Source organism: Pyxicephalus adspersus, chromosome 2 (genome assembly GCF_032062135.1).
Source record: "Pyxicephalus adspersus chromosome 2, UCB_Pads_2.0, whole genome shotgun sequence".
Lineage (NCBI taxonomy): Eukaryota > Metazoa > Chordata > Amphibia > Anura > Pyxicephalidae > Pyxicephalus > Pyxicephalus adspersus.
Genome location: NC_092859.1, coordinates 106,348,205 through 106,375,478, shown reverse-complemented (window position 1 = coordinate 106,375,478; position 27,274 = coordinate 106,348,205). Strand labels below are relative to the sequence as shown.

General features: G+C 34.5%; 1 protein-coding gene across 1 annotated transcript in view; it reads left to right on the top strand.

Moving 5' to 3' along the window:
- Positions 1-27,274, top strand: part of SEMA3A (semaphorin 3A) — a 135,715-nt gene that overhangs the window by 31,313 nt on the left and 77,128 nt on the right. The window contains exons 2-3 of the mRNA XM_072399051.1: positions 12,593-12,750; positions 18,843-18,905. Coding sequence (XP_072255152.1) covers positions 12,593-12,750; positions 18,843-18,905 — 221 coding nt within the window. The remainder of the gene's footprint in view (positions 1-12,592; positions 12,751-18,842; positions 18,906-27,274) is intronic.

The window sequence follows — 27,274 nt, the reverse complement described above, 5'->3', positions numbered from 1 at the left end:
CTTTATTGCAAGAAAGAAATTGTTACTTAAAATTCACAATAAACTCATATACCTTATGCATTTGAATTTCATATAAACCCATTAATTAAAAAATCTTCCATGTCTTCCAAGATTTATTAGGATAGTTATTCAATTAAGAGTGAATGCAATAAATATGAGGCAGTGCTAAATGTTGAGAGTGATTTGTCAATGTAAGGGATACCAGCCTCCCTAACATATCTACAACAGATGCATATGGTGGGAAAAAGGACCACCAAAATTTGGCTAATGTCACTGTTCAGATTCAGGATGATCACAAAACTGACCCAGGAATCCGGTATTCAACTCAGTTCTTGTAGAACTGAATAAACTATATTTGTTTTTTGTTATTGAGGTATACTTCAAAGTTAAACTGATCCAGAGAACCACCAACACTGTCTTCTGTGTACTTGAACAATAGGTTACAGCATTGGTTCAACTTGACTGAGTTTGGTTAACATTAAAATTTTGGCTAAACTGGAACAAAACAAAAAAAAAACATGTTACTACTGACATCGTGTAGCCTATTCTATTCTTTCTTTGGCAAGGCTTCATCTAGATCCTACTTCCTTGCTCAAGATTTGCACTTGTCTACCTGAATCAGTCATGTTAAACCAAAATGAACCATAAGCTAAACCGTGTGAAATAAGTCTTAAAGGGGTGGTTATGTCAAGTGCTAGGCATACGTAGTTCCATAAAAAAGGGGATTTCAGCACTTTGGTAATGTACTTGTAGTATTGATCGCAACTTGTAACACTATAGAAAGAGATAATAAAATGTTTTTTTAAGTATCCAACTATAAATTTTGTAACAAAGTGTAGTCTTAAAACTGTGGAGAATTAGAACCTTATTTAATTTAAATTCTTAAAGGATCTATACCAGGACAGCAAGGCCCCAAGTCACTGCCAGCACTGCCTGTTGTGGAGAATGAGTTGATTGCCTGTTATAAGAATCCCCCATGCTTAATACACAAAGAAAGATTTGCTTTTAAACATAATTTTATCAGGCAAGCACCAGAACACTAGAAAAATGTCCAGCAACACAATAGTTGAGTGAATGTAGTAAATAAAAAAAATAAGAAGAATAATACTATGAAAATGTTAAGCACATTTCTGCATTAACATCATTTATTGCACATTTTCCAGGCATTTTCCATCATTTACTGAAATGCTCATTAGGAAAAAAGTTGAAATTTGATCATCAAAGGTCACAATGAAAATATTTAAGACCAGATAATTTCTTGGAGTCTTTCATATAATGTAATTAATAGCATGTGGTTACTGAGTAAGAGTTGAAAAGACATTTGAAGATATGAGTTCTGTTAAGGATATTCCAATAGGAAAAAATTAACAAGCAAACTATTATGTAGTCTGTTCCATTGTATGAGTACATCAAGGGAGATTGAGTCTTATTTCTGCACAAATAATTAACTCTACCTCCAGCGAAATGATAACCGTGTGATTTATAAAAAGTAAACCATGGATGCTGCACTTCAAATTTGTCCGTCAGTTCAGATTAGGTTTGACTTAAATTTGTAATTTGATGAATATTTGCACCCAACGGAATTTGCATTATCCCAATGTCCCCAAAAGTAAATCCATTGTCAATCACATCGTCTAGTGTGATTCAGCAAAAATACCACAGGGATTCCCATGCAAATATACAAGGATTCCCTGTGCTGTTACTGCTCTGCAGGCATTCTGTGATTTAGCGACAGAAATGCAATGAGTTTAGATTGTCCTGTCAGCAGGATGAGAAGATTAACATGGATTTACATTTCTGGATGAAATTATTACTGTGGACTTCCTTCTCTGTACATAAATAAATAGTATTTTTAAAAATTGTTGCATATGTGTCCAATATTTTTTTCAGTTTGATATTTCTGCAGTGTTTGTGAGCTTTTTTTCTCCTGTATTCATTTTTATTAAGAGTCAGGGGAAAGATATTCTGTAGTCTCCCTATTATTAGGGTTTCCGGATCCTCTCATCAGCCTCTTAACAACCTTCCACATTTTAGACGAGACCGTATTACTCAACCTAGGACCACCATCAAATAATATTATTATTATTAATAAACAGGATTTATATAGCGCCAACATATTACACAGCGCTGTACATTAAATAAGGGTTGCAAAATGTCCAACAAGTACAAACAGTGACACAGGAGGAGAGGACCCTGCCCCGTAGAGCTTACAGTCTAGGAGGTGGGGAATTAACACACAATAGGAAGGGAGATCTTGAGGAAAGGTATGAGGCCTGGTATAGAACAGGAAGGGGAAGGTGCAAATGGTTGTACAGTTTTAGGGTAGCCCCAAGAATATTATTTGAAGGATTTGTGTATTTACAATGTTGCATTTGAGATGCAGTTTTTCCAACCACACAGCCAGAAGCTACTTCTGCAATCACACTGCAATCTACTTCAGCTGCAAAGAAATGTGTGCACCAAATGGTTCCCAACTATTCCCATTTAAATAAAGAAGAGTGGTTGAAAGCATGGTTGAATCTGCGGTTGAATGCTGTGATCAGATGCAAATCTTGAATGACCCTTCGTAAGATCAACACAGATGGATCTCCATCACTGAGGAGCTAAAAACCTCTTTTAAGTCTCCTAAATTTTTGTGCTACAATAGTGTATTTTCTGTTCGTTTATATGGAAAACATTAACTTTTACCCAATTTCTTTACTAAACCTTTGATATGGATACAAGCCTTTGTTTTTTAATTAGACAATGATGAAGGAAATTGGTAACAGTTTGCATCAAATGTTTCTTACTGCTGTCATATATTTGGGTATGTTGTTTAGAAGAATCATTGAATTGGAAAGAGGTAAATAGATTTCATTAATTTGCCACTATGTTGTAAACAGAACTCACCAAGACCAGATGCTCTTTTATATTTGAGATCCTATTCTTTTGCATGCTTTAGGCAATGCCTGTAACAAATTATGTCCTGTTGCTTTGTAGCAATGTTAGACAAATGATAAAAGTTGACTGTTTTTTTTATTGTACAATGGCTGAAAATCCAGCTTCAGCAGGTAAGCTTTGCACTGACAATGCAGCCAGACATAACAGTAAAATCTGGGGTAGTATCCAGAGTTATGCTTAGACTGGCTATAAACTGACTGATCCAGCCGAAACATGATGCATCACTCAAGCAAGGATCAGGCCATTTATAGGGTAACCTTTTTGTCAGAAGTGTTCGTTATTGCTCCCAGAGAGTTTCCAACATCTGCAAACTTGGCTGATCCTCCCTTCTCTCAAAGAGTGAGAAGAGGTAAGAAAGGCATTAACTTTTAAACATTGACAAAGAAATAGCAGTGGGTCCTGATGCTACAGATACTGCACAGATGTCTCCCTGCTCATTGTATGGAGAGATATTTGCCTGTCTGTAGCTAGTCTGATTCAATCAAGTAGTAATGATGATGTGTTGAATGGAACAACTCATAGCATCCAATCAGGCTTTTGTTGTCCAATAATATGGTGCTTGGGACTAATTTATGTATTTATAGCACTAAATATACAAAGTTGTTGGACAAACTAAAAAAATGTAGTCAAAAAATGACTAATATAGCAAAAGAATTGGATGTGTAAGGAAGTGGGGGGGGGGGGGGGTCATCTTTAACCCAAGATTTTGGACAAGGTATGGAAGCTGAGCAAAACAGGTAGAACACAAAAATACAGGAATTTTTCAAAGCATCTGATATTCACAGAAATACACTGCTCATCTCTACCCACAATTTGATAAAAATTTGTCTCAGTTTGTCAGCTTTAAAATAGAACTAAATCTCGTCAAAAAAACCTCGCCCATTCCATGCTGCCATCTTCTTCCTTTTTCTCTTCTTTGTTGTGATCTTCAGCCTTTTTGATTAGCCACACCAGGATGACATAAGTTACGGCAACTACAGGGGGATCCGGGATTGTTGGGTATTCTGGTAACCAACGCTGAGTTGTTCATGTGCAGCTTAGTGATCTTGACCGTTTTGCGAAGCCATCAAGCAGTTAAGAATGCGTAATGCAGAAGGGACGCTGCCTGTCCCTTTCTGCTATAAAGCCCTGCCTGATCCAAATTTAATTTAGCTTTAAAATAAACCCAATCCTCCAAATTATTAAAAGCATAGCAATATTTTTGTTATGCTGCATTATTTTCTTATTTTAACATTTTAGAACTTTTTTATAATGATACCCCCCAGATTTACTGAATTTACTACATTTACATAAATGTATTATTTTACTCCAAAGGTTAACAAAGGTTAATACAGAGCTTTTGTTTCTTTAAATATCACTACCTTTTGGCTGGAGATGACTGTGTGTGAATTACTGTCCAGGAGTCTGTTGTGGAAAATAAAAAAAGAAGCCAAAATGAAGATTAAAAATTATGACACATATACACAAATATTTTTTGGAATAAGATATTTTGGTGTAAGAATTCTCGTGAGATAAAATATCCAAGGAATGTAAAATAATAATTCAAGCGGTTCTGTGAATTGTTGCTGATAGGAAAGCCATCTGCTTCAGCTACCTCATCTGTAAATAGAGACGTAATGTTAATATGATTGTTAATTTTGGAAAACATGTTTTAGCTGTATAACAAACTTCTCCGACTTAAATCTGCATCACATTATTTCACATTATGATACTTTTCTTTTCTGTAACTGCTGTATGTCTGTGGGGGAAAAAAAAACAAGATAAACTAGATTTGATTTCAGATTAAAAGCTGTGACATTAGTCATCACAGCGGGCAAATTACATTATATATTTTCCAAGCAATTTTGTTCTTTTGTGAAGAATGAAAAACCCCATAATTTGTTTCAATTAACAAATTCTAGGCATGAAGCACTTGGCATCTCCTCAATTACAAAACAGACTTTTGGCCATATTGTAAAAATTAGTGGAATTCCTACTGTTGGAAACCATTAATTGGCATTTTAATAAATGAACATCAAACGTTACATGCCAGGAGGCCTAAAAAATGGCATAGCAGCTGAGTCTAAGGAACAGGGAAATCATTTATGTTTATAGTAATTTATATTAGTCTAGTCAGGGAAATAAAATAGTTGTACTATTGGCCCTAGCCCAAATGTTACAAAACAAAATATATGTGAAGACCTCATCTAAAGTAATCCATTACTGCACGTTCTGACTTTTGTTATAGGATAACTGAAATAAAAAGCAAAATAATAGTGTATGTTTTTAGTGATATAGTCATTAAAACTGCATACATTTGTCAATATGCAAATTCACCACAAAAATTCAGAAACTTGGCTGATTTAGGGGTGGTTAATGCTTTATTATTATTATTATTATTATTATTATTTTGTTATTATGATGCTTTTATCAACCTATTGTGGTTTAATAATATGTTTTGCATTAGGGCAGCCTATTAGAAGTGGTACACTCGTGGACTTTGGGCATGTATGGTCCTCTGGTATCATCATTAGGAGACTTGTCCTGAGAAAACCCCTGCAGCCATCACTAGAGAGTATATTTGTAGACAAGAAGTGACCACTTGAAAGGCGGAAGGAGATCAGTAACAATGAGATGCAAAAAAGTATAAAGAAAAAAAAATACTAAAGCATTATTCTGTTGGCATGTTTACTGTAAGGAGTGAAGACATTTGAGGTTATCATTGAGATGTATTTATCACAATGGGCAATAAATTACCAATATTGGAATTCTAATGTGGTAACCTATGTGGTAAGCCACTACTAGTTACATCAGTTATAAAATAAAAATGGTGGGGTGCCAAAGTTGTAGTGTTTCAAGATGAATATGGGATTTTCCTTTTCTCAAAATATGGCTCTTGTATTCTCTTATGGCTCTTTATTCAGGTAGCACAAAAGTAATAAATGTGCCCGTGTGTGCCACCAACTGAAACGTGCATACACTATACATAAAACAGTGAGAAAAAAATCAAATCTAAAAGCTGGTACCAGATTGGTTTTGTGGCTAAAATAAACATGCAAATGTTCCCAGAGGGTGGAGTAAATTATATTTATCTCAGACTTCAGGAGGGGAAGGGTGTTGGTGTCTGTGTGATAGATTTCTGTCTTAAAGTAAGACGTCAGAGGGGTCTCTGCTTTGCATCCTCTTGAAAGGAAGCTGGAATGACGCCCTAAGAAGCAGCTGTATTGTAATTAATGTTGTGCTAGAGAGATGAAAAAGAAAGGAAGGACAGAAAATGAAAGCCTACCCTCACTGTTTGATATATTGTCTACCTTCTCTTATCAGCATGCAGCTTAATTACTAGAAGCTACAACAGAGACATACTTGTATACTGTACTTTATTGTTCTTTTCCTTGGGAAATTTATGATGTGCTGATAGCATAGGAAATAATTCAACCAGCCTCCCCACATATTTGCCTGACCACTGTTGGGATTCTCGTTATGTACAATATGTAATCTTGGTATTACATATTGGTTAATGGGTTATTTTTGCCACAAATATGCAAATATTAATAGGAAATGGAAAGACCACTTGGCCAATCAATCCCATCTTTTAATGCAGAGTTTATTCAGTTCGTCACTGCTAAGGTACAACCCTCCATGGTCAATTTTGTAAGCATGAGAGCTCCTCTTTTAATATAAAATAAAGCCTATCGTGGGAGATAAGGGGGTTGTCTTTGCTTTAGAAATGTTTGTTGCATGGCTCTTAGGAAAAAATCAAGTCTATATGTGATTTGCATGATAGGCAATAAACAGTTTTAGAGAAACTGGCCAGCAATGATACACTCCAGGTTTCTTTTACAAAAAGTATACTAAAAAAGTTGAACAATGGGCAAAAAATTAAAATTGCATTTTTGTGGACAGCACAGTGGCTCAGAGGTAGCACTCTTGCCTTTGCAGCGCTAGGTCCCAGGTTCGAATTTCGGCCAGGGCATTATCTGCATGGAGTTTGCAGATTCTCCCCGTGTCTGCGTGGGTTTGCTCCGGGTACTCCGATTTCCTCCCACATTCCAAAAACATGCAGTAATGTTAGTTGGCTTCCCCTCAAAAAAACTGACCTTAGACTACACTAATGCTATATGACTATGGTAGGGATACCGTCATTAGATTGTGAGCTCCTTTGAGGGACAGTTAGTGACATGACTATTGACTTCGCTGCGTGATATGATGGCGCTAAATACTGTGTAATTTAAAATAATAATAAGGCTGCAGTCTGCCATTAGAACCAATAGCAGTTTTTGTTTTTGAAGCACCACTATAACACATTGCTTTGGTTGTTGGTCCTTTATTTTTCAGTGTCCTTTAATGGCAGGGTTTACTGGCAAGATTAATGGGTAATAAAACTATATAATGTGAAAAAAATGCTTGGTGGGCCCCAGTCAAATGGTTATGATATTGTTAAAATAAAGCTTATTATACCCCAGTTTTCTTTAAACATTTATACATAGTTTGCATTCAATGTTGTAGGACAACACAGTTACTTGTTTTGTTTAAAAAATATATAAAATATATTGTGCTTCATTGTGAGATAAATAGATTTTTTTTTATTTAACAATATTTGTTACTCTGATGTCAATTGTACTTCTTGACACAATCCTAACAATGTATAATCCCTTATAATAGTTCAAACAAGTTAGTTAATTGTCCTTTTCCTGAAAGCTATACCAGATTATTGCCTTTCACTATTGTCAGGTGCCTTGTGAAAGAACAGCTTCTGTTCTCGTTATTTAGAGTTATTGTTCTCTACTTGTTTTGTTTTGTCTAAGGCCTAATTAGACCTTTTATAACAACAACATTTAGGGTATGTATTAGCATTTCATGCTACATTTCTAATTCTTACGGGCCTGTCTTTGATGTTTGACTTTTTGGAAGCAGACCGCTAATAGAAAACAAATGTCCACTCCAAAAAGTTTTCCCCCATGGAAAATAATGAAGACCTCATATAAAAGTGGTTTATGACTCTTAAGGGCACAATGAAAAATTGTTGACCTCAGCTTTTTTTTGCTAAGCTTTAAAGTAGTTAACGGCATGTAACAATTTTATAACTCAATTTCTTTTAATTTAAATGCAGCACCCGATGAAATAAGGTAGCTTTGGAGTAAACTGGAAGATGTGTTTTTTGCAAGACAATATGGTGTATGTAACAGCTCTTTTGACATTGCAAAATAATGTTTTTTTACCTGTCAATTGTATTAGGTAAAATACAGCATATTGAAACCCAATAAATTGGTGGAAGCTGCTAATGTTTTTTTTTATATATATTTGTTTATTTTTATTGTATACCTCCCTGGTAAACTTTTATTTAAATTTACAATTATTTAAGCAATGTTGCTTCAACAGTTAAATCCTTGCTATCCTTAACCGGATTTCCAGGATATACCAGGATCTAACCGCTTTCCCACCTTTCCCTGACCGCCTAACTAAAGCTAAGGTCACATGACACTACAGCCCTCATCTTTTCTCTGTTTTCTCTGGGGTTGTTCTTCCTTTGGTGTCCATACCACTGCCTGTGTGATGTGAACCCTTGGTATTGTATGTCCAGTACATTTTTTGTCACCAAGAGGGGACCTTAGGGAACTGGCTGTTGGGTGAAAAGGGCTCTGTTATGTAATGTGGACTACAGATAAAGGGGAGTATGTCTTTTTTTCACAAGGTAAGGAATAATGCAAGAGATGTTAGAGAGTGGTGGGAGATGGATGTAGGCAGTAGATGGGTTTTGCCTAGAGATGGGTTTTAAAACCCACCAGTCAGTTCCCAATTGTCCCCTCTTGTTGACTGAACACCCCATACCACGTATCCACATGACCCAGACACCGATATGGGCACCCAAAGAAAAACCATTCCAGAGGTAAACAGATAAAATGGAAATATGAGGACTGTGGTGTCATGTGACCGCAGCTTCAATTAGAATAGAAATCTGGCAGCTGCCATTGCTAAGGCAAAGGAACATTACATCCATTAAATTTAGATTGTTGAGAAGACTGATGATTTATATTATAGCATCATTGTATATTAATTTGCTTTCTTTCGTAATACAATTTAACCTGGTTTCCACATTCTGAAGCAAATTTATAAATATTTAAATATATAAACTGTTTTAGCTCCATGTTTGCATAGCTTGAAATGTAGTAGTAATAGTGATTGTCGAAAGAATAACCAAGGAGTGTTAAAAGGGTTAGGCTTGCTCCTTTTTTTTTTTTATTTTTTTTTTTTCTTTCTCTCCTCAATGACATAATTCTTTTCAGTCTTCAAATTCCCATATTTATGTTACAACTTATCTTGAATGTTACAAGTGATCAGAATAGTAGATGTAGAGGTACAATATTAAAAGGGAGGTTTGGCAACAGAAGTATTAAACAAGTGGGCAAAATCAAAGTGCAGTAACTAAAAAAGACATGATAAGGATGATAAAACCAGAATTTCATATCATATTCTTTACCAGTCCTTCACCTAGTACGCTGAGTAGAACTGAAACTCAGATCATTTTTTACACCAGAGCAAGTGCGGTCAAGGGCAGATGGAAGACTTTTGATGTATGAATGGAAATATTTAGTGTGTATGCAGTGTAAATATAGTGACTTGTTCTGTACTATAAATATTACTCTCTCTCTCTCTCTATATATATATATATATATATATATATATATATATATATATTTGCTTCAAAAAGGTCCTGCCAGTCTGCCATGATTATAAAGATACCCCCTCACTGTAAAAAAATAAATAAATAGACTCATTAAGAAAATCTGTCAAGGTAAAAGTATAGGGATTTGTTATCACTGAACAGTTTTTGAAGGTCCAAGTTCTAGGGCGGTCCTCCCGTTCTTTAGGGAGTCATGTTTGTGTTTAGATGTCCAATATCTGACATAAGTTGTTTCAGGTTAATAAATCACCTAATTCATAAAGTATAAGAATGATGGCTGCACAGTTTAAGCCTTTAAACACAGGGGCAACACCCTCCTGTCATATTCCCTTTTCCAACTCTGATTTACCATTCATTATTTTATTCTTGCTAGAAGTTTTTCTGCAACCAGGAGCTGGTTCCAATATTCATATAAATCCAAATGTCCTCTAGGTATTTTTATAGCAGGATTTTCCTTTAACATAGGGCATGTTCAAGCTATGCAATATTGGAGTGGAGAACTTGTTCGCTGTAGAGCTTGCAGTACATTGATGAAAGTAAAACATATGTGATGACAAGGCAGAAACACTTTGTGACATGTGCAGATAAGGTGGCATGAAACCCAAGGTCGCAAAAAGGGTCAGCTTGCAAGACAATATTAGAACAAAGATCTTTTCAAGTCAAAACGTATGTCTTGTATCACCAGATATATTCCGCTCATTTATACAATCAAGACTGTGCAGCAATGTATGTTTTCTTAACATTTATTTGCAATACTGATGTAGCATAAATTGCAAAAACTGTAGCTTAATTACTTCCACATTGTATCCTTACAGAATACTGTGTAATTGGGCAATGTATTCCAGCTTCTTGCTTCTGCACAAAACAAATCTGTTATTATAAATTACCCTATATTAAATCAAGGAAATTGACTGTATCCTGTTTCAAACCAGTGTAGTCCTTATGACTGTAAAAGGTTTGGCAGGAATGAAAAAGTGTGAAGCATTTTATTGTCCTTCAAGACCACTAAGCCTGCACAAATACAGTGTCTGCTTTTGATATGGAAATAGGTTACTTGAGATTTAAATTCACAAAATAAAGGGACTTTCTTGAGGTGACATTTATTTGTGAATCTGCAAATCACCAGTGATGTGCGAACAAAAGATAATGCATAATAGCTTCATGGATTGCAAGCGGAAATTTGGTTCTGACTGGTTTTATGTAAAAGTGGAGCTTGCATGAAAAAATGTGAAGTTCACTCCTCTTTCAGGTCATCAGCCTCTCCATTTGAAAAAGTTAAAGAGATAGCATAAGACTAGCTTTATTAATATTTTATATCACATCTCTTTGCTACAACAAGGTGATATTAAACATTTTGGCCATCATCACTGAATAATGGGAAAGTTAATGGTCCCAAATAATGATGCACAGTGCTGAAGTTTTTTTTGTGAAATTTAGGATCCTCAGCTATCCAAGGATCCTGTGGTGATGTCACCTGTGCCTTCAGAAAGCTGTTGCAAGATCAATGCACCATACATTTTTAAATGAGTTCTACTTTAAGACTTCTGAACTATATTTGCATCTTGGTTTGCTGAAAGTAGTAAAGAATGCAGTGCTTATTTTCTACTCTAAAGCAACCCTTAAATATAATCAATGATCATGTTTCCCCATTGTCTGGTACTTGGGAGGCTACTAATATATATACATTTAAAGATCATATTGTAGACATCCAGAATATTTTGTGGTATATGTTTTTTTAGAATCAACAGGAGTCATTATAATGCAGTCATTACATATGTCAAATTATTAACATCATGGTAGACCCAAGAACTACTTTTGACAGGAAAGGAAGTTTTTCTAAAAGTGCAGTGCTATTATGTTATGTCAAATTAGATGTTAATAGTGTGTTCCTCTTTTAAGAAGCAGAGTAAGTTTAATGGTTGTTGCTTAAACATTATACCTAAATTCGTAAAAATACCTAAAAATCTTACTACATAAAGTAATGCTTTTCAGTTTACAAGTAATTGATTTATTTTTTTTTATTTGTAATGGATCAACACAAAACACAAACAGGTTTTACTTTAAATCTATTTAGTTTTAAGTTTAACCATTTATTGTGTGTTTAAACACAAAAAGTGCTAAGATTTGTTGCTATATTCTACACTATTGACAACACTACTAAGTCATGGTCAATGGTGTATCTGGTCCGTGAAATCAAAGTAAATGGTGTTTTCCACATTTTGAAGTAAAGGTTGAGTGTTCAATTTCCTTTTAAAGCTATGACATCCAATGGGCATAAGCATTTGGGACATGGTCAAATGGAGCATATGACCCTTGTGGCTTATAGAAACATGTCCAAAGCAACTTTTGTGGCAACTGGTCAACATGTGTAGACAAGACTTACCAGTATACTTGTTTAGAAAGCTTTATTTAGGATGAGGTAAGGGGCTTCAATGCTTGACCAGTTGTTTTTTTTTTTTGTTTTTCTTTTAAAGGACCCTAGTAGTTTATAATTATTTGATTTTTTTACAGTTGTCTTTTAGGTTAAAGCTAAACTCACAGCTAAATGCACAGGTGAAATCTATACAAGGCAGCCACCATACCTGTTCCCTTTTAGAACATGCATTTTGCAATATATGCATAATAATTATTTTTGGAAGCAGTTTAATGATCTATACCCAAACATTTGTTAACAATGTCCCTAGGATAGATAAATGGGGAAAAATACTAACCATATCTAAGTAGTAGCTCTCAGTCATGTGATTTTTAACTTAGAGAAGAATCAGATCCTAAACTGACGGACTTTCCACCTTTCCAGGGATCATATACTAATTTCATATAGATCATTTCATAGATCTTCAGATAAGTGACCAACACTGAGGGACACATGTTTCATATCTTCTTCTCTTCTGTATTTATCTAACCCATTATTTTTTATATACACTAATAGATTATTTAATTATTTTGCATTGTTATAACGTTCATTTTAACCAGTTTGTTTATTTTTTTTAGAAATGATGGACTCCAACAATCTAATAACATTCAACGGCTTGGCCAACAGCTCAAACTACAACACTTTTGTATTAGATGAAGAGCGGGGAAGACTTTACGTTGGAGCGAAGGATCACGTATTTTCTTTTAATGTGGCGAACATCAAAGATTTTCAAAAGGTACTTATTCTAAATACTGAATTTGTGCTATGCAGTTTAATCTCAAAATATTTACTTTTTACTTATAGACTTTTTTTTCTGATGTATTTTAATGATGATCATAATAATAATAATAAAAATGTATTTTGCAGCAAGTTTATGTTGTGTTCAGAGACTTAGTTGTTTGTTTTTGAATTGTTGATGATAAGGAGGGCCCATTTGATAAGCCCTTTTCATGTGCAGCCATCCAATGTTTTAAATCATTCTTTCTGGTTTAGAATTTTTTTTGTATTGTCACTTTTTACCCATTTAAAAATGTATACTTATTTATGCCTTGATTTAGCATATTTTGTCATTACCTACTACACTACAAAAAAAGTGCAGGATGAAGGGATGCGATGTATGTACTAGGTTTGTACAAAATACTATTTTAGCTTCACAACTAGTTGATAATGCAAAACATGTGGTTTAAAATAACCCATATATAGGATTTAGAAATCAGCTATTCAAAGTGAGCTAACTTGTGGAAGTGCCTTTCCTTTTAGGTTGCTGTACACTTGTACTCTTTTAAGTGATATATGCACTGTACCATAGAATAAAACTTAGCTCATGCAAATTTAAAACACACGTGTCATAAGTTAACTAAAAGCAATACCTGCATAGGACATTGAACCATCCTGTGACATCCTTTCTATCTTACTCAGGTCTATGTGGTGAAAGAATTCATTCAGAGACCTCCCATACAGTAATGACATTATCTGTCGGTCTGTTGTCTTTCTAAACAAATTTGTTTCTGAAAGTACCAGGGCTACTGAACATTTATAGCATAATTAGGTAACAAGATTGGGTAAATTTGAGTGGACTAAAACCACTGAGATATGGACAGTAAAGTGTGCATATGTTACAATTTACAGGTATGTATTTCTTTACTACTGCATTATGGCTAAAAACAATTATTTTTATTATAGATGTAAGTACATGGTGATATCCCTGTAAATGTCTAGTTGTCTACATCAAGTATGTCTGCCTTACAGGGAGATGGAAAGTAATACACTTTAAATGTTAATACTAGGTCTTTTCTGTATACTATTTGTGAATTAATGTCATGTGGTGTAAAAATGCCTAGATTATAAATATTTAAAACTAAAGAAATTTTCAAAAAGAATGTTATGACTGCCATGAAAGAATAATAATCTAGGAAAACGCCATCTTTCACACTGCTATCAATTCAAGTTTCATATTCCGTAGGTCTGGCCGAGAGGTCTGTGTCATATGGTGTCTGTAATCTACCTTCAGCTCTAACAGACTTTAAGTGTGACATGTCAAATAGGGTGCATGGTTTACAGACAGCAGCATATGGAGCCAGCTGACATAGAGCAGGAACTGTACTGTGTTTTGCACAGTAGGTTGGTTACATATTTACTTATTCAGTTGCAGTCAAATTGCTTATGAAATTTGATTTACAAGTCATACAATTTTTAATCTAACAAAAAATGAAAGTTGCCTATTTTAGGATCGAATGTATAACAAAGTAAATAAGGGACAGTGGAAATCAAGTTTTCAAAGTTTGATCAAGATGATTTAGTCACTGAGCTGTATTTAGATTCTTACATTTAGCAGTACAGCTTTTTAATGCTTAGAAAAAAACATTTGTTATGGCAAAGCTCTTATATTATTTTATACCTTTAGGATTAATAATGTCCTTCCTGATGCCCCCTCTATCTCCATCATGCATATTTCCAGATGTGTTAATGTCTGATATCCTATTGTGTGTTGTGGGTAATTCCTCTGACTCATGCATTAATATTGTTTCCTATAGAGATTTAGGGGGCCAGTGGGATCGGGCAATCAACCCTTCAGGAAGTGTCACAAGCTGTGTTTTTTTCAGCCACTGTAGCGCCTTAAGGTTATAGAAATTGGAGAGGTGGGGGATAAGAAAAAATAAATACGTTTTTGTGACAAAATACATTTTAATTTTGACCAATGCACATCTGTGTTTGATATTGTCAAAGCAATACCTGTCTGTGATGATATGTGTTAGCCGGTACTCAATAAGTCTGTGCTTCTCCTATGCTCTGTAATCTGCACTTTACATGTTTAGTGTCATATGTTAACATTTATTTTTTCTGTATTGTATCTTATTGTTGGTTGCTTCCAAAAAAATAAAATAAAAAAAAAACATTTTAAAAAATCCATTTTAAATCACTTGCTGAGGCCTCCTAAGAGCATTAGTTTTTACAAAAATTGAGCCCACCTTCATTTCTATGTATGATCTGTTGTAGTCTGATCACTTATCTGTTACCATTTTATTTAATCCTGAGTATAGCTGGAGGTGTGCTCCTGAAAACCTCTTTCCACTTTCAGTTCACAAGCAAATTATTTAGATTCAGACAAATAGTTTAACCTAATCCCCAATTCATTTAATCCAGTGTAATTATCCTTAGTGTTCTCCCTTCCTTAAAATTCAGGCAGGCTGGGGTTATACCATGAATACAGTCCTCAAATATTTTTAAAATGTGTTCATATTCAATACACTTTAACCAGGAATGCATGAAGTGGAAAGTATGAAGCTTATTTAATAATGCAAAGCACAAAAATTGGAATCCCACCGCAACCAATCAGACTTCTGTTCTGAGTAATGGTATTGAAAGTTGAAACTTGATAGATGATTGTAGTTTACTGCACATTGTATATCATCCCTTATTTTATGTTTTTAGTTATTAAATAAACTAAACTGAAGTATGTCTTTACTCAAATCTAAATGTGCTTGCAGTCTTTCCAGCTCTGATGATTCAGCCCAACCTATAACCACGACATCTTTAGACAATTTGTTAAATCTCTTAAACTGTATCATGAGCTTATTTTTTTTGTATCCGGAATCTGACTCTTTGCAGCCATATGCTACTATGACTGTAGTGCCAACTAAATTATGTGCCAGACTTTCCATTAGCCAGAGAAAGCAGATCAGCCATGAAAATAAAGAGAAAACAGTCCGGTATGTTTCTTTATGAACAATAAATGTCTGTCTAGTAATAATGGAGTTTAGGAAATTCCACTTTATTGCATTTAAATGTTTGTTGAATCCCATCAAGAAATGGGATAGCTGATCCATGCATGTGGTTGTGATAAGTACTACTCGTATGATGCCCTGAGACTCAAGCTTTTGGGACAAAATCTATTGTGATCTTCAGTCTTGTACTTTATGTTTTATTAATTTACCAATATTTTTGTTAGTAAAAGACCATCATAAATGAACATATATCATTACACAATTTACCACTAATTGTGTAAAAACAGAAATATTTATTCATTTTATTGTTTATAAATTATAATGTCCTTGTGCTTTTAGTGACCCTTGCACATGTTAATGCAGTCAACATGTTTTTTTTCTACCTTAGGGGTCACTGTCATTGTTTGTCCTGGTGACTATTCCCAGTAATACTTTAAGTGAGGCTCTTGAAACATTTTAAGTTGGCACCAGAAGAAGAATAAAGTTTTCTGGTGAAATTTATTCTGGGGTGACATTTATCTATTTATTAAGAGGTGATTTTCCTCACTTTGGTACTTTTTTTTGAACGGGTTTTAACTACTTCCCCTACTACTGTAAGTGGGAAAATGTTTGGGTTTTACATATACTTCTTACACCAAATCCATCAGAACAACACTGATTTTGGAGATCTTGGTAAAACATTTCTTCTAGCTTTGGTGCACATGGTTGTACATTACGAATAAGATGATATTTGTAGCTTTCACACAGCTGTATAAAACACAAATCCAATAAAAGGATGTAAAGGAAGTTAATTTCTAGCCAGGTGTTTAGGTAGTTTCATCCAATAGCATACAAGAGCCAATCTCTGGTCAATGTCACATGTAAATGATATTGTGTAAGAATACAGTCTCTAACTTGTGTTTCTATTTATATAACATTATCTGTGGTTCCCAGCAGAATCACAGTATGGTATTAAATGAGGATCATGTTTTATTCTGTACCTAATTCCTAAAAGCTTTTCAACAAGCATGAATAATTGGCTGCGAGGATCTCTGGATTTTACAATGGGTGAGAAGGCTATTTTACTTAGCCTAATACTTTGTAGAATTGGGAGACTAGTGATAATCATAGGCTGTATTAAGAAAGTATCCCTGCCTAAATAAATAATCTGCAAAATTAAATAATACTGTACAAAAAGATTTTGCACCAATTTGGCCAACTCCAGTAATCTAACTCTAATGTAAAATCCTTCTTCCTTAGTTATATTGGTAATGTAGGGTCGAATAAGATACAAATCTAAGTGTGTATAGGGCTTTCTATTTTTTAGTTGTTTGCACCAATTTAAAATTATACCATACATCAGTCCGTCAATGTTGCTTGAAGGAAGAACGAGAATTCCCTTGTCGAGAACAAGAATTCGGCTCCTGTTGGCTGGCTGTGAAACACTCATTGTCGTCCCCCTTCATTCTTTATTGGGTTACCATGGGTGGGCCACATTACGTCTCACCCAAGGTTCAGTGGCTTGAGGAAGTGTTAACTGCAACACAACCTCACCTCCAGTCTGAACATTACTTACTATATGGGAGACTTTAAAAGTAACACATAAATTCATTGTAGTACTGCTGTATAGCTATACAAGGTGATATGTGAAGGTGCTTTGTCCTCTTCTAGTACAGCTCTGTACTTTGCCTTACGCACTGAAATTTGACCTGCAGTTTGACATGTCCTGGCAGATTAACATAGTGTATGGCAACTGGGTCAAAAAAATGCACAATTATGCACTGAAAGCAGATCAAGATTTTCGTCAATGGGAAAAATGTTTCAATTCTGCAAATTTAAACAACACACGCACTTTCAGAATTGACTCAAAAAGAAAATCCTCTGTATTCAGTTGACTGCACATTAAATACACCATTTAATTCAAAGACAATGTGACCATTGCATTGCTCCCTACTCTAGTAAAACCTTATGCAATGTTCTCATGAGAGCTCTGTTGTTGCATAAACAGGTTATGGGCTGGTATTTATTCATTTCAATCTCTGCATTAAAATGTTTGTTTGCTGATTTTTTTTTGTCACTTGCAAAGTCCCTGAACAGTACTTGTTGGGCTTGTTGTAAAGGGGCATGTGTAATCATTTCCCAAAAATAAAAAAAAGAGCCATATAGTTTTCTTCTTTTTTTCTGTACATCAAAATTTTAACTTCTCCAATAAGAGGTAGGAAGACTGAATGGGTGTTCTACTACATACACTACATAAGCATATTTTCACTCCCACCAATTATTTTCAGTGCTATTTTGAACATTTGAATGTGATTGGTTCTACTCAAATTTGAAATAGACTTCTGTTGTATTAATTCCTGGATAGCATTAACTTTTCACTGTCTGATTGTACTTGCCTGAGAATGCTGTATTATAATGGAGGGAGGAATACATGATAAATATGGAAACGTTTCAGGGATAAAGTTAGCTGGAAAAATCATAAATAACCAATCAGCTCTGGAACATTTTATGTGTATTTTATAGTAAATCGATTCCACCCTTTCTTTTTTTAAATTCTAAGTTAATGTGGAACATTGTGTGCCCTTTAAAAGTGGCAGGAAAAATATATTTATTTGAGCAGCACCAGGTGCTTTTTATCCAGCACATTCTGCATTAAACAATACTGCCATTGAAGAATTCTTTGTATTTTTTTGTGGTCATGAATTGATAGTTTTACAACTTGCTTTAAAGGTACCTGTACAATGAGATTCAAGTTGTACAATCCCAAAGAGTTTTATGATACAGTTGTTAAAAAAATTCAACTAAATAGAATTATTTTTCAACATGTGCTGTATAAATTTAGATTTGATGTAGCGGCAAATTTTAGTTTTTAGGGATTTTGTATTCAATGTTAAATCTGCATGCTGGGTTAAAAATAGCCCCAGTGGTCCAATTTTTCAACTGCTCTTCCAATTAGGTTATTTGCTTTCAATGATGTGACGTCCTAATTTGCACTTGCAAAATTGAGCAAATCAATTTGTTTCATAACTAGCATAAGTTTTCCCTTGTTCGTCATTATGATTTTATAAAAACTATACTAAGTTATTTTTAAAAATCTAATAAATTGTATTTTTTATTTTTTAAGATTGTTTGGCCTGTAACTAACACTCGAAGAGATGAATGCAAGTGGGCTGGAAAAGACATTGCAGTAAGTACACCTTATGTATTTCAAATATTTGTTAGATTCTTATGGCTGTAGATTATGAGTGCACTGTGTTTTTAAATATAGGAATGCTTCATATGATTAAAAATCTTTGTAGTTTTATTGAGCTTATTACCTTTTGTCAAAACTCTTAGTTTAAAGGAACCAAATGTCTAATTTTTATTGGTGTCTTTACTGAACTTGGGGTTCTTTCCTTGTCTCACCAATATAGCACAATATAGTTTATAATTTAAGAAGTGCAAACCAACTGTAGTTTCTAGAGTGGGTTCTGCATTCACCATTACAAGTTCTTTCCATTCTCCCAGCTGATGTATTTTATTTTATAGAGCAATAGCAGTAAATAATGATGATGATATGAAAATAATTAGCCATTTGTTTGTTTTACTGTCTGGTCAATATATTCCTTGATTTTTTTTTCCTGTTTATCAGTAATTTTCACAGCAGATGTATTTGTGTAGCCTCAAATTGTGTTGTGATTCTTAATTTCCCTCTTTGATGCAAATTCTAAAGCCCTGAAATGTTTCAGATGCATACTGCAGTATAGTTAAAATCATTAGAGGATAGAAAATGTGATTGTGAATGTGGCAGTCATGTTTAATGGCTCATTCACACCTAGGTGCTTGCCGTAATGCACACCCGTAGTTGTGAATGAGATGGTATTATTTCTCTTTAAAAGCACAGTAATCTTTAGCAAAAAGATGTGAACTAGTGACATTAGATGAATGGGATTGTGTTACTTGATGTGCATTTTCAGCAAAGTTGATGTGTTTTAGTGGGAGAAGAATATAACTGGCAACATACATTAGGCTGGGTTAGACTCCTTTTTTTGTTTATTTTAAACAGCTGAGGTATTAATACTGATCAAATTGTTTGTTGCTTTCAAACGCATAGTCTTCTTAAAAAGGTTATTCTAGTGGCTTAAGTATAATAAACCATCTAAATACAAAGTACCATTACATATCCCTGATGTGTTCCTCATGACACAATTAGCAAAAAGGTTATGTGCATAATGCATTACTGTTCGACTTCAAGTGCAAAGTTCATAAAGAAAACTTTTGCCTGCAAACTAAGAAATAGAATATATGTCTTTGATCTCTAGGTCAGAACAAAAAACAAATGTCTGACCTTAAGCCCTTATTGTTCCTGTAATAAACCACTAATACGTTAACAAAGAAGGAGACATCTGTTTTACTTACTTGCAACCCTGATTATTTGAACGGTCTCAGATAAAATATTATTTGAACTAGGTGGTATTCTAGCAAAAAAAAAAAAAAATACAACAGCAGCAAAAATATTTGCATTATAATAAGATTTAAAATTTTTGCCAGATTACTAATGTATTGGGTACTGCAAAGTGATTTTGTTTCCTTTTACTTAAACATATTGTTCACATATCTATAGCCATTGTGTCCAGCAGGGAAGACTTGCAATGTTGTTTCTCCAGAATTGTGCAGCTTTCACGTCTTTGTTCTGTGCACCATTACAAAGGGTTAGGTGTGCTCACCAGCCTGCACAGGCATCCGAATTATATCCTTATATTAGGAGAGGCCATCCCTCTCCACATTGGCTGGAGCTGTATTTTTGTCCATCCAATATTTGGTATTTTACACAGCGAAACCCTCTCTGGCTGGACAGGAGAGCCGAGTTTTCTCAGGTGCAGTACAGTAACACAAATCTTTTCTCTAGCTCCAGCCTGCCACTGATCTTTCTGCCAGTCTGCTCTTTCCTCTTTTCTCCTAGTTAGCCCTGCAGTACTGAATGGTTCTTAGTACTCGTCCCTCTCACAGTCTCAACTTTACTGTATAGAGGAGTTCAGGAGAGTGATCATGACATAGGGATACTTTTTTTTTTTTTTGAACTTTTAAAAATAATTGATCTATTCATGAATACAAAGTTGCAATAAAGAGTCTTTTGTGTTTGTTTGGTATTTAGCTTTCATCACAAATGACAATAGAATGTTGGCATTATCCAGTATAGTTTACTAAAGGTGCACATGGACTTATAACACTTATTGCCTTGTATAGCTGGTTTTAGCCAGATTGGCAGTTCCCATGTTTAGGCTACAGGATTTGTTATTGATTCATGTGAATTAGGCTGGTGCCAGATATGTCTGGCTGTGTTCTGCTGTTGTGACTGCATAGGTCTACGTAAGCATGCTCACATTGTCCAAAAGCTCATGTTTATGGAAGTTTCTTTTAAGCCGTTATGATTCTTTATAGTACTATCATCTGCAGTGCCACTGTACATTATGGCAGTTATATGAGAGTCGACAAGTAAATTAATTCATAAAAACTTTCTACAGATGTAAGAAAATTTAAAGACTGGAAACAATAGGTAAGAGAAAGAGGCCGCCACTTATATGGAATTACACAATTCAGCAATCTTGTCCTCCTCATTTCTGTATAAGGTTCTTATTACTTATTAAGGTCATTATATAGCTAGTAGTAGTTAGTCATATACAACTTGTTTTGCACTTCTAAAATATTCCAATCCTATTGATTTTAGTGTTCTCCAATCATGCTCATGCCCTCCCAATGTATCTTGTTTTTTGAGGTTCAGTCGGTTTACCTCCATTCTCCCATTTCCTTTTGCTTTTTTCTCCTTGTTTAATTAAATAACTTTGCCCAATTTGAAAATAACCTTCCCTATTTTGTCCTCTCACATTTAAATTCTGGCTGATGTCTGGAACAATTTTAATATATTCATCCATAAACATTTTTTAGGACCTAAAGGTATCTCCGTAGCCTCAAATTTAAACCATGTATCATTACATTCTGTAGCATTGTACCATGACATAAGGTACAGCATTCAACTTCAGCTTTTGGTGTAAAATAATGTGAATAGGCTTGTAATATTCCTTGGGTTAGAAGTTTGAAAGTATTTTTAATGGGCACATACTTGGAATACTGATGACTTTGGCAGGGCTTCTTCACAGCTTCCAGAAAGGAAAGAAAAACAGTAAAATCAAAGTTTTGACAATGCAAGCCCCATTAGCACCATGATTTGTACTAGCCTCTCTCTGACTGTCCTAAGTAGGAAGTTACACATTTGGATATCCTATTATGTGTCGAGAGCAGCTACAGTGTTTTACAGGTATTGTACTTATGTCAGTAGTCTAAGTAGTGTGGTAGACCTTAAATAGAAAGGTCAATGTATATGCATTATCCAGCTCAAAGACCTCATAAACCTACCAACAACCTTGATTGATGATTTAACGAGTGTTCCTTGTGTCTGGAGATAAATATTTAGCTTCACCTTAGGCTTCCGGAATTTATCCACAATTGCCAGACTTCTGAAGTAATACTGCCCCCTCCAACCAATAATGACTTACTACTTATGAAAGTTTTCCTCCGGAGACATAAATTCTTCATGCAGTGTTTTTGTTTCTCTAAAAAAGTGGTAACTTGGATATTTTTTTTTATATTTAATTATTTACTTGTATAGGACAATGTAAAACTGGTTGCAGACAAAAGCCCATTAAAATGTATTGTAACTGCAGCACTATAAATTCCAAATCATGTTAACTATTAACAGAGCCTACATAATAACTGTGAGACATTCAGCAAGCACACAATATCTTAAAGTTTAGTGTTTTGGGTATGACTGTTGGAAATATTGAGACCCTATCAGTTTTGTATTATTGTTGTTATTATTTATATTATTATTAATAATAAACTGTATTCAAAAAAGCACCAACATATTAGGCAGTGCTGTACATGAAATAGAGATGGCAAATGACAGGCATTTACAAATAGGAGGTGAGAGAATTAACATACAATAGTATTTATGTTTTATTACGCTATTTTTCTGACATTACATAGGGTTTTGAAGTTCTGTGTTATTTTAAAAGCAGTTAAAAAAATAAATAAATAAAAACAAAATTAAAAAAATTTGATTAATAGCAAATGACTATTAGGAGTTCATTCCAGGTTTGCTGGATCACCCAGCTTCATTGATGAAAGTGTAACCTCTCCAGCCTTGGAGTGCATTAATAAATCAGGCCTAAAGTGTTAGCCAAATAAAATGGGACAAAATCAAGCTAGTAGTAATGTAACAATTGTTTCTTAGTTGTATTTATTTGTGTGTCCTTTACCTGCTTAGAGTTCAGCAGAAACAAGAATAGGCTTCTTTGTGCCCCTCTCTAAATTAGTTTCCTTGTCTGTCATTGCACAGTCAAATGAGACTCTCTCAACGGTCAGTTAGAATGGGGAGATGCCAGTTAGTTACACAAAGTCAGGACAGAGATAGTGAATTAAAACAAAATCAGAGACCAGCTCAAAAGAAGCCTCCCAATCTAACAAAGGTAACAATCTGTTTTTTGGGGTGGTGGTATTTTACTGTAAAGGTTCACTTTAAACAAGAATGAGAACATCTATCTTCGTGTAAACAAAATATTTACCATAATATATGTTAAATTTGAGTGGTATCACAAGGATCTTGTTGTCAATAAAAAAGCTTGCTGTATATATTGGCCACAGCTTCTCACATATGGTTGGTTTAGGAGGATAACACATTAGAATTAGAGCAGCATGTGCTCCATATAACCACCCCTGAAATTTTGGACAACACAGACACACAGTAATTAGCACAATACTGACAAATGGTGTATGAATAATAGCGTGAAAATGTGCTCCAGAAATGTTCAAATGCAGACAACGCAGTAAAATTTACTAATCTATCCATCAGTAATGGTAATGCAAATTTTTGGCATCTGATTCAGCAACTGAAAATGTTAAACGTCTGCATTTCCTGAAAACGATTGTGAATGAAGTGTGGTATTCATAGTTAGCACCTGACTGTACACAAAAATATTAATGTGCTCCATAGCATCAATAAACCAGTGTCATGTTCACTCTGTTAAAAGTCTTTTGCTAGAACGTTGGGTGTCTTCCAGATGGCAGGATGTGCTGCATTCTTTTCCACTGCCAACTTCTTGGATAGATTTTTCTTTCTTTAAAACCACTGACATAATTTGGAATGAAATCCAAGACATTCTTAAAATGTACAGTTTTTCTTTATCAGTTGGTTTGTGTCAGTCTGTGTGTATCATTATGAAGCATTGTTGTATCTGTCCTCTTTCATTATATCTGATTTCAGTGTTTTATTTTGTAGTGACACGAAGTCAAAGAACTGGTTATCACTTTAACATCCACATGGCTTACAAGTTAAAGTTTCTTCGTTCTGTAGCATCACTATACCTGGGCACTTGATAGCCACCCTTATGTAATGAACAAGTGAAAGGATTAGGAATGCGATGTGACCTAAAGCAACCAATCAGATGTTTGTTTTCTAAAGACATTTCATTAAAAGATGAATTCTGTTTGCTCCAGGTTATTTCACATTACACATTGTTCTTTTCTTTGCTTCGTGAATTTTTAAATGCCTTACATTACTTCAAGAACCCTGACCTTAGGGCAAGGCAAGTCCAGACTGATGAAATTCAGGGTGACTTATGGCAATGTTCAAGGAGACTTAATGCACTTGACTTTAGTCTTGGCATTTTTCTTTTTCAAGATTATGTCAACGTCAAAGTATCTTCATCTTTGTAAAGCATACTCCTCCAATTATTTGAAGTTGCACAGATTGCTTGCCTGGTTGCACTCTACAATAAAATGTATGCTGATCTTGAACAGGCATTTTAATAAAAGGTAATAACAAGTAAAAAGTGGATTACCCTATAGTAACACTATTTACCCTATAGTAACACTAATTAAATGTGAACTATGAGAAGATATCTTGGATTGCTGCATACATATGTTAACACTGTATTGCCTAAATGATGACTGTTGTCAGAGCACATAGCTCTCTGTATCATTGAGATCCCTTTATAACATATCACAGTTCATATGGAGTTGGAATGCTTTTTCCAGATTTAAGCTCTTACCTATCATCCCACCTCTAAATATACAGAGGAAGTCAGATTGCCTCACTAAGGGCTAGGGGGATGAAATTAAAGTGCTGAAGTGTTAGAGAGGCAGGTTAGCAGTACTTCAGCTGTCATTGCACAGTCATCTAAGTGTTGACAGATTGGCCAGTGTCAACAGCCCCAGGAGACTGTTTGTTAGAAAATGCCGTGTAGTGCGGATATACAAAGAGAGGGCTGACACCAGAGAATATATCACCAGTCCTTATTTTATTACTCACGGTTTCAATGTTAATATTCTAAAAATGTGAAGTATGCTTGCCAAACATAGAATTTTAGGCTAGCAATTGCTGTCATTGCATTCTGTTTTCTTACTCCTTTGTATTATCCTGAGTGAGTTTTTGTTTATAATGCATGCAATGTCTTATTCCTGTGTGTATATCTAATTTGTCATCTATTCTCAATTTGTAAAGCATTTCCAAAGACTTTGCCCGCACTTTTCTTTGATTTTTCAAAAGGGATTGTTTCCATTATTTTAAGCAAGATCAAATTCTTTTAATTGAATTGCATTTAAATCTGATTCAAGTGATTGTTCTGGCTACTCTCCAAACAGACTGTGAGTTAAATATAAAATTCCTCACATTCTGTGAGGGTAAGATTTCTTATAGCAATAATAGCAATGTACTTAATGCACAGACCAGTTTTGTGAAAATCCCAGACAGCACTTGGTTGATTACCTTTTTATAAATTAAGCTGTAGTTATAAATTTGACAATGAAAAGCAAAAGCATTCCAATTTAAAATGTATGTAAGACCTGACAATAAACTTCTATTTTATTCATGGTTGGTCTGTTAAATGTTCTATTGTAAACATTTACTACATGTACTAAAAACATTTTTGACCCTTGATTCTTTGGCATATATTCTTAGATGTAAATTGTATTTTACAAAACTATGCAATAATAATAGGCCATATGGAGTACAAATAATAATAATCACACACCATGTTTGGTATAGGTCTTTTGGTTTCCATTGGATTTTATGGAACTTTTTTATTCTCAGCTGATCTATTAGATTCCTGTTAGAAAATTTCTTTTTTATGTTTGATTGCATAGCTGTAAAGTAACAGGGCTGAACAAAGGGATTGTACCTCCTTGTTCAGAACCAACACAGAGTTTTGTTTTTTGTTTTGTTAAATAGGTGGGCAACGTTGGATTTTCATGGAACATGAAATAAAGCAGTTTCCATTGCTGACCTCTTATTTAGAAAATAATATTTGCCTGGAAGTCATGTTGGTCAGTTTTTTTCTGAGCTAATGACCTGGAAGAAGTATGCAGATCAGGGTTTTTAACAGATTACACAACCCACTATTTTTTCCAAATAAAAAGGCAGTTCATACATTTGCACTTTGTTTAGGTGCACTGTAGTTCATTGTGGCGATATTATTTTGAAAGGTATCCCAACATATTTACAGATCACACTATAATTAAAAATGTGTGCTGTAGTCCACTGCAATTAAAAAAAATCAAGACATATTTAAAATGAATGAGCCACAATAATGAAATGAAATCTTACCAACAAAACTGATTTGCTTAGCTGGTATACTAAGTTTTCCTCAGATTTAACTGTCACAATGTGTTTTCTAAATTATTTTTTTCTTTATCCTTTTGGTTAATGAAAGATAATTATTAGACTGTTTTGTTTTATTTTGACACCTCTTCTTTGGTGGGCTATTTGCTAATTTCCTTGTGTATACAAATGCTCATGTTGTGGAGCTACAAGCTGTGTCCTATTAGCTTTTGTCCTCCTTTAAGGGAATGTTGAGTTCCTATGTGAGGGACAGGTGTCACACAGTGCAGAGTGATTCATTCATCTAGATACTGTAGGTGTGGATGGACAAATTCTCAAGAATCCTATATGGAATCGCCCAACCACAAAACTAGTGTTGTTAGTATGTGTAACAAAGAAGCATTGAATCTAAAAGGCATATCCGTTGCAGATATGTGTGTTCCAAGACTAAAGCTAAATGTAAGACTGGCCGTGGATGCATAATGGGAACCTGGATATACGAGCACTTACTCTGATCTAAAGATATAGAATAGCTGAGAGGGCTAAGAATTTATCACCATAAACTGTATGGAGAAATTACATATTTTTTACCTGGAGAGCTACAAACCTTAATCATATCCTGTCTTTCACTGCATATCATACTCGCCAACACCAAAACAAAAGATCTTCCCAAAAGTGACCATGATAAATAATTTCTCTCTTTATTGCCCTATAATCCGTACAACCACCATTATATCTAAAACACTGATACCAAAAAAAGAAGCCCAACCACCAAGGCAATAACACCTCTTAGTCCTTCCCTACACATTTTTTTCAGAGCTGGCTTCCTCTGGAGTTCAGACTAGGAGCCCTATCTATCTGTTCTAATAGTCATGTTCTTCTTCTAAAATAATTTAGAAATCCACATATAATTTGCAGTCACC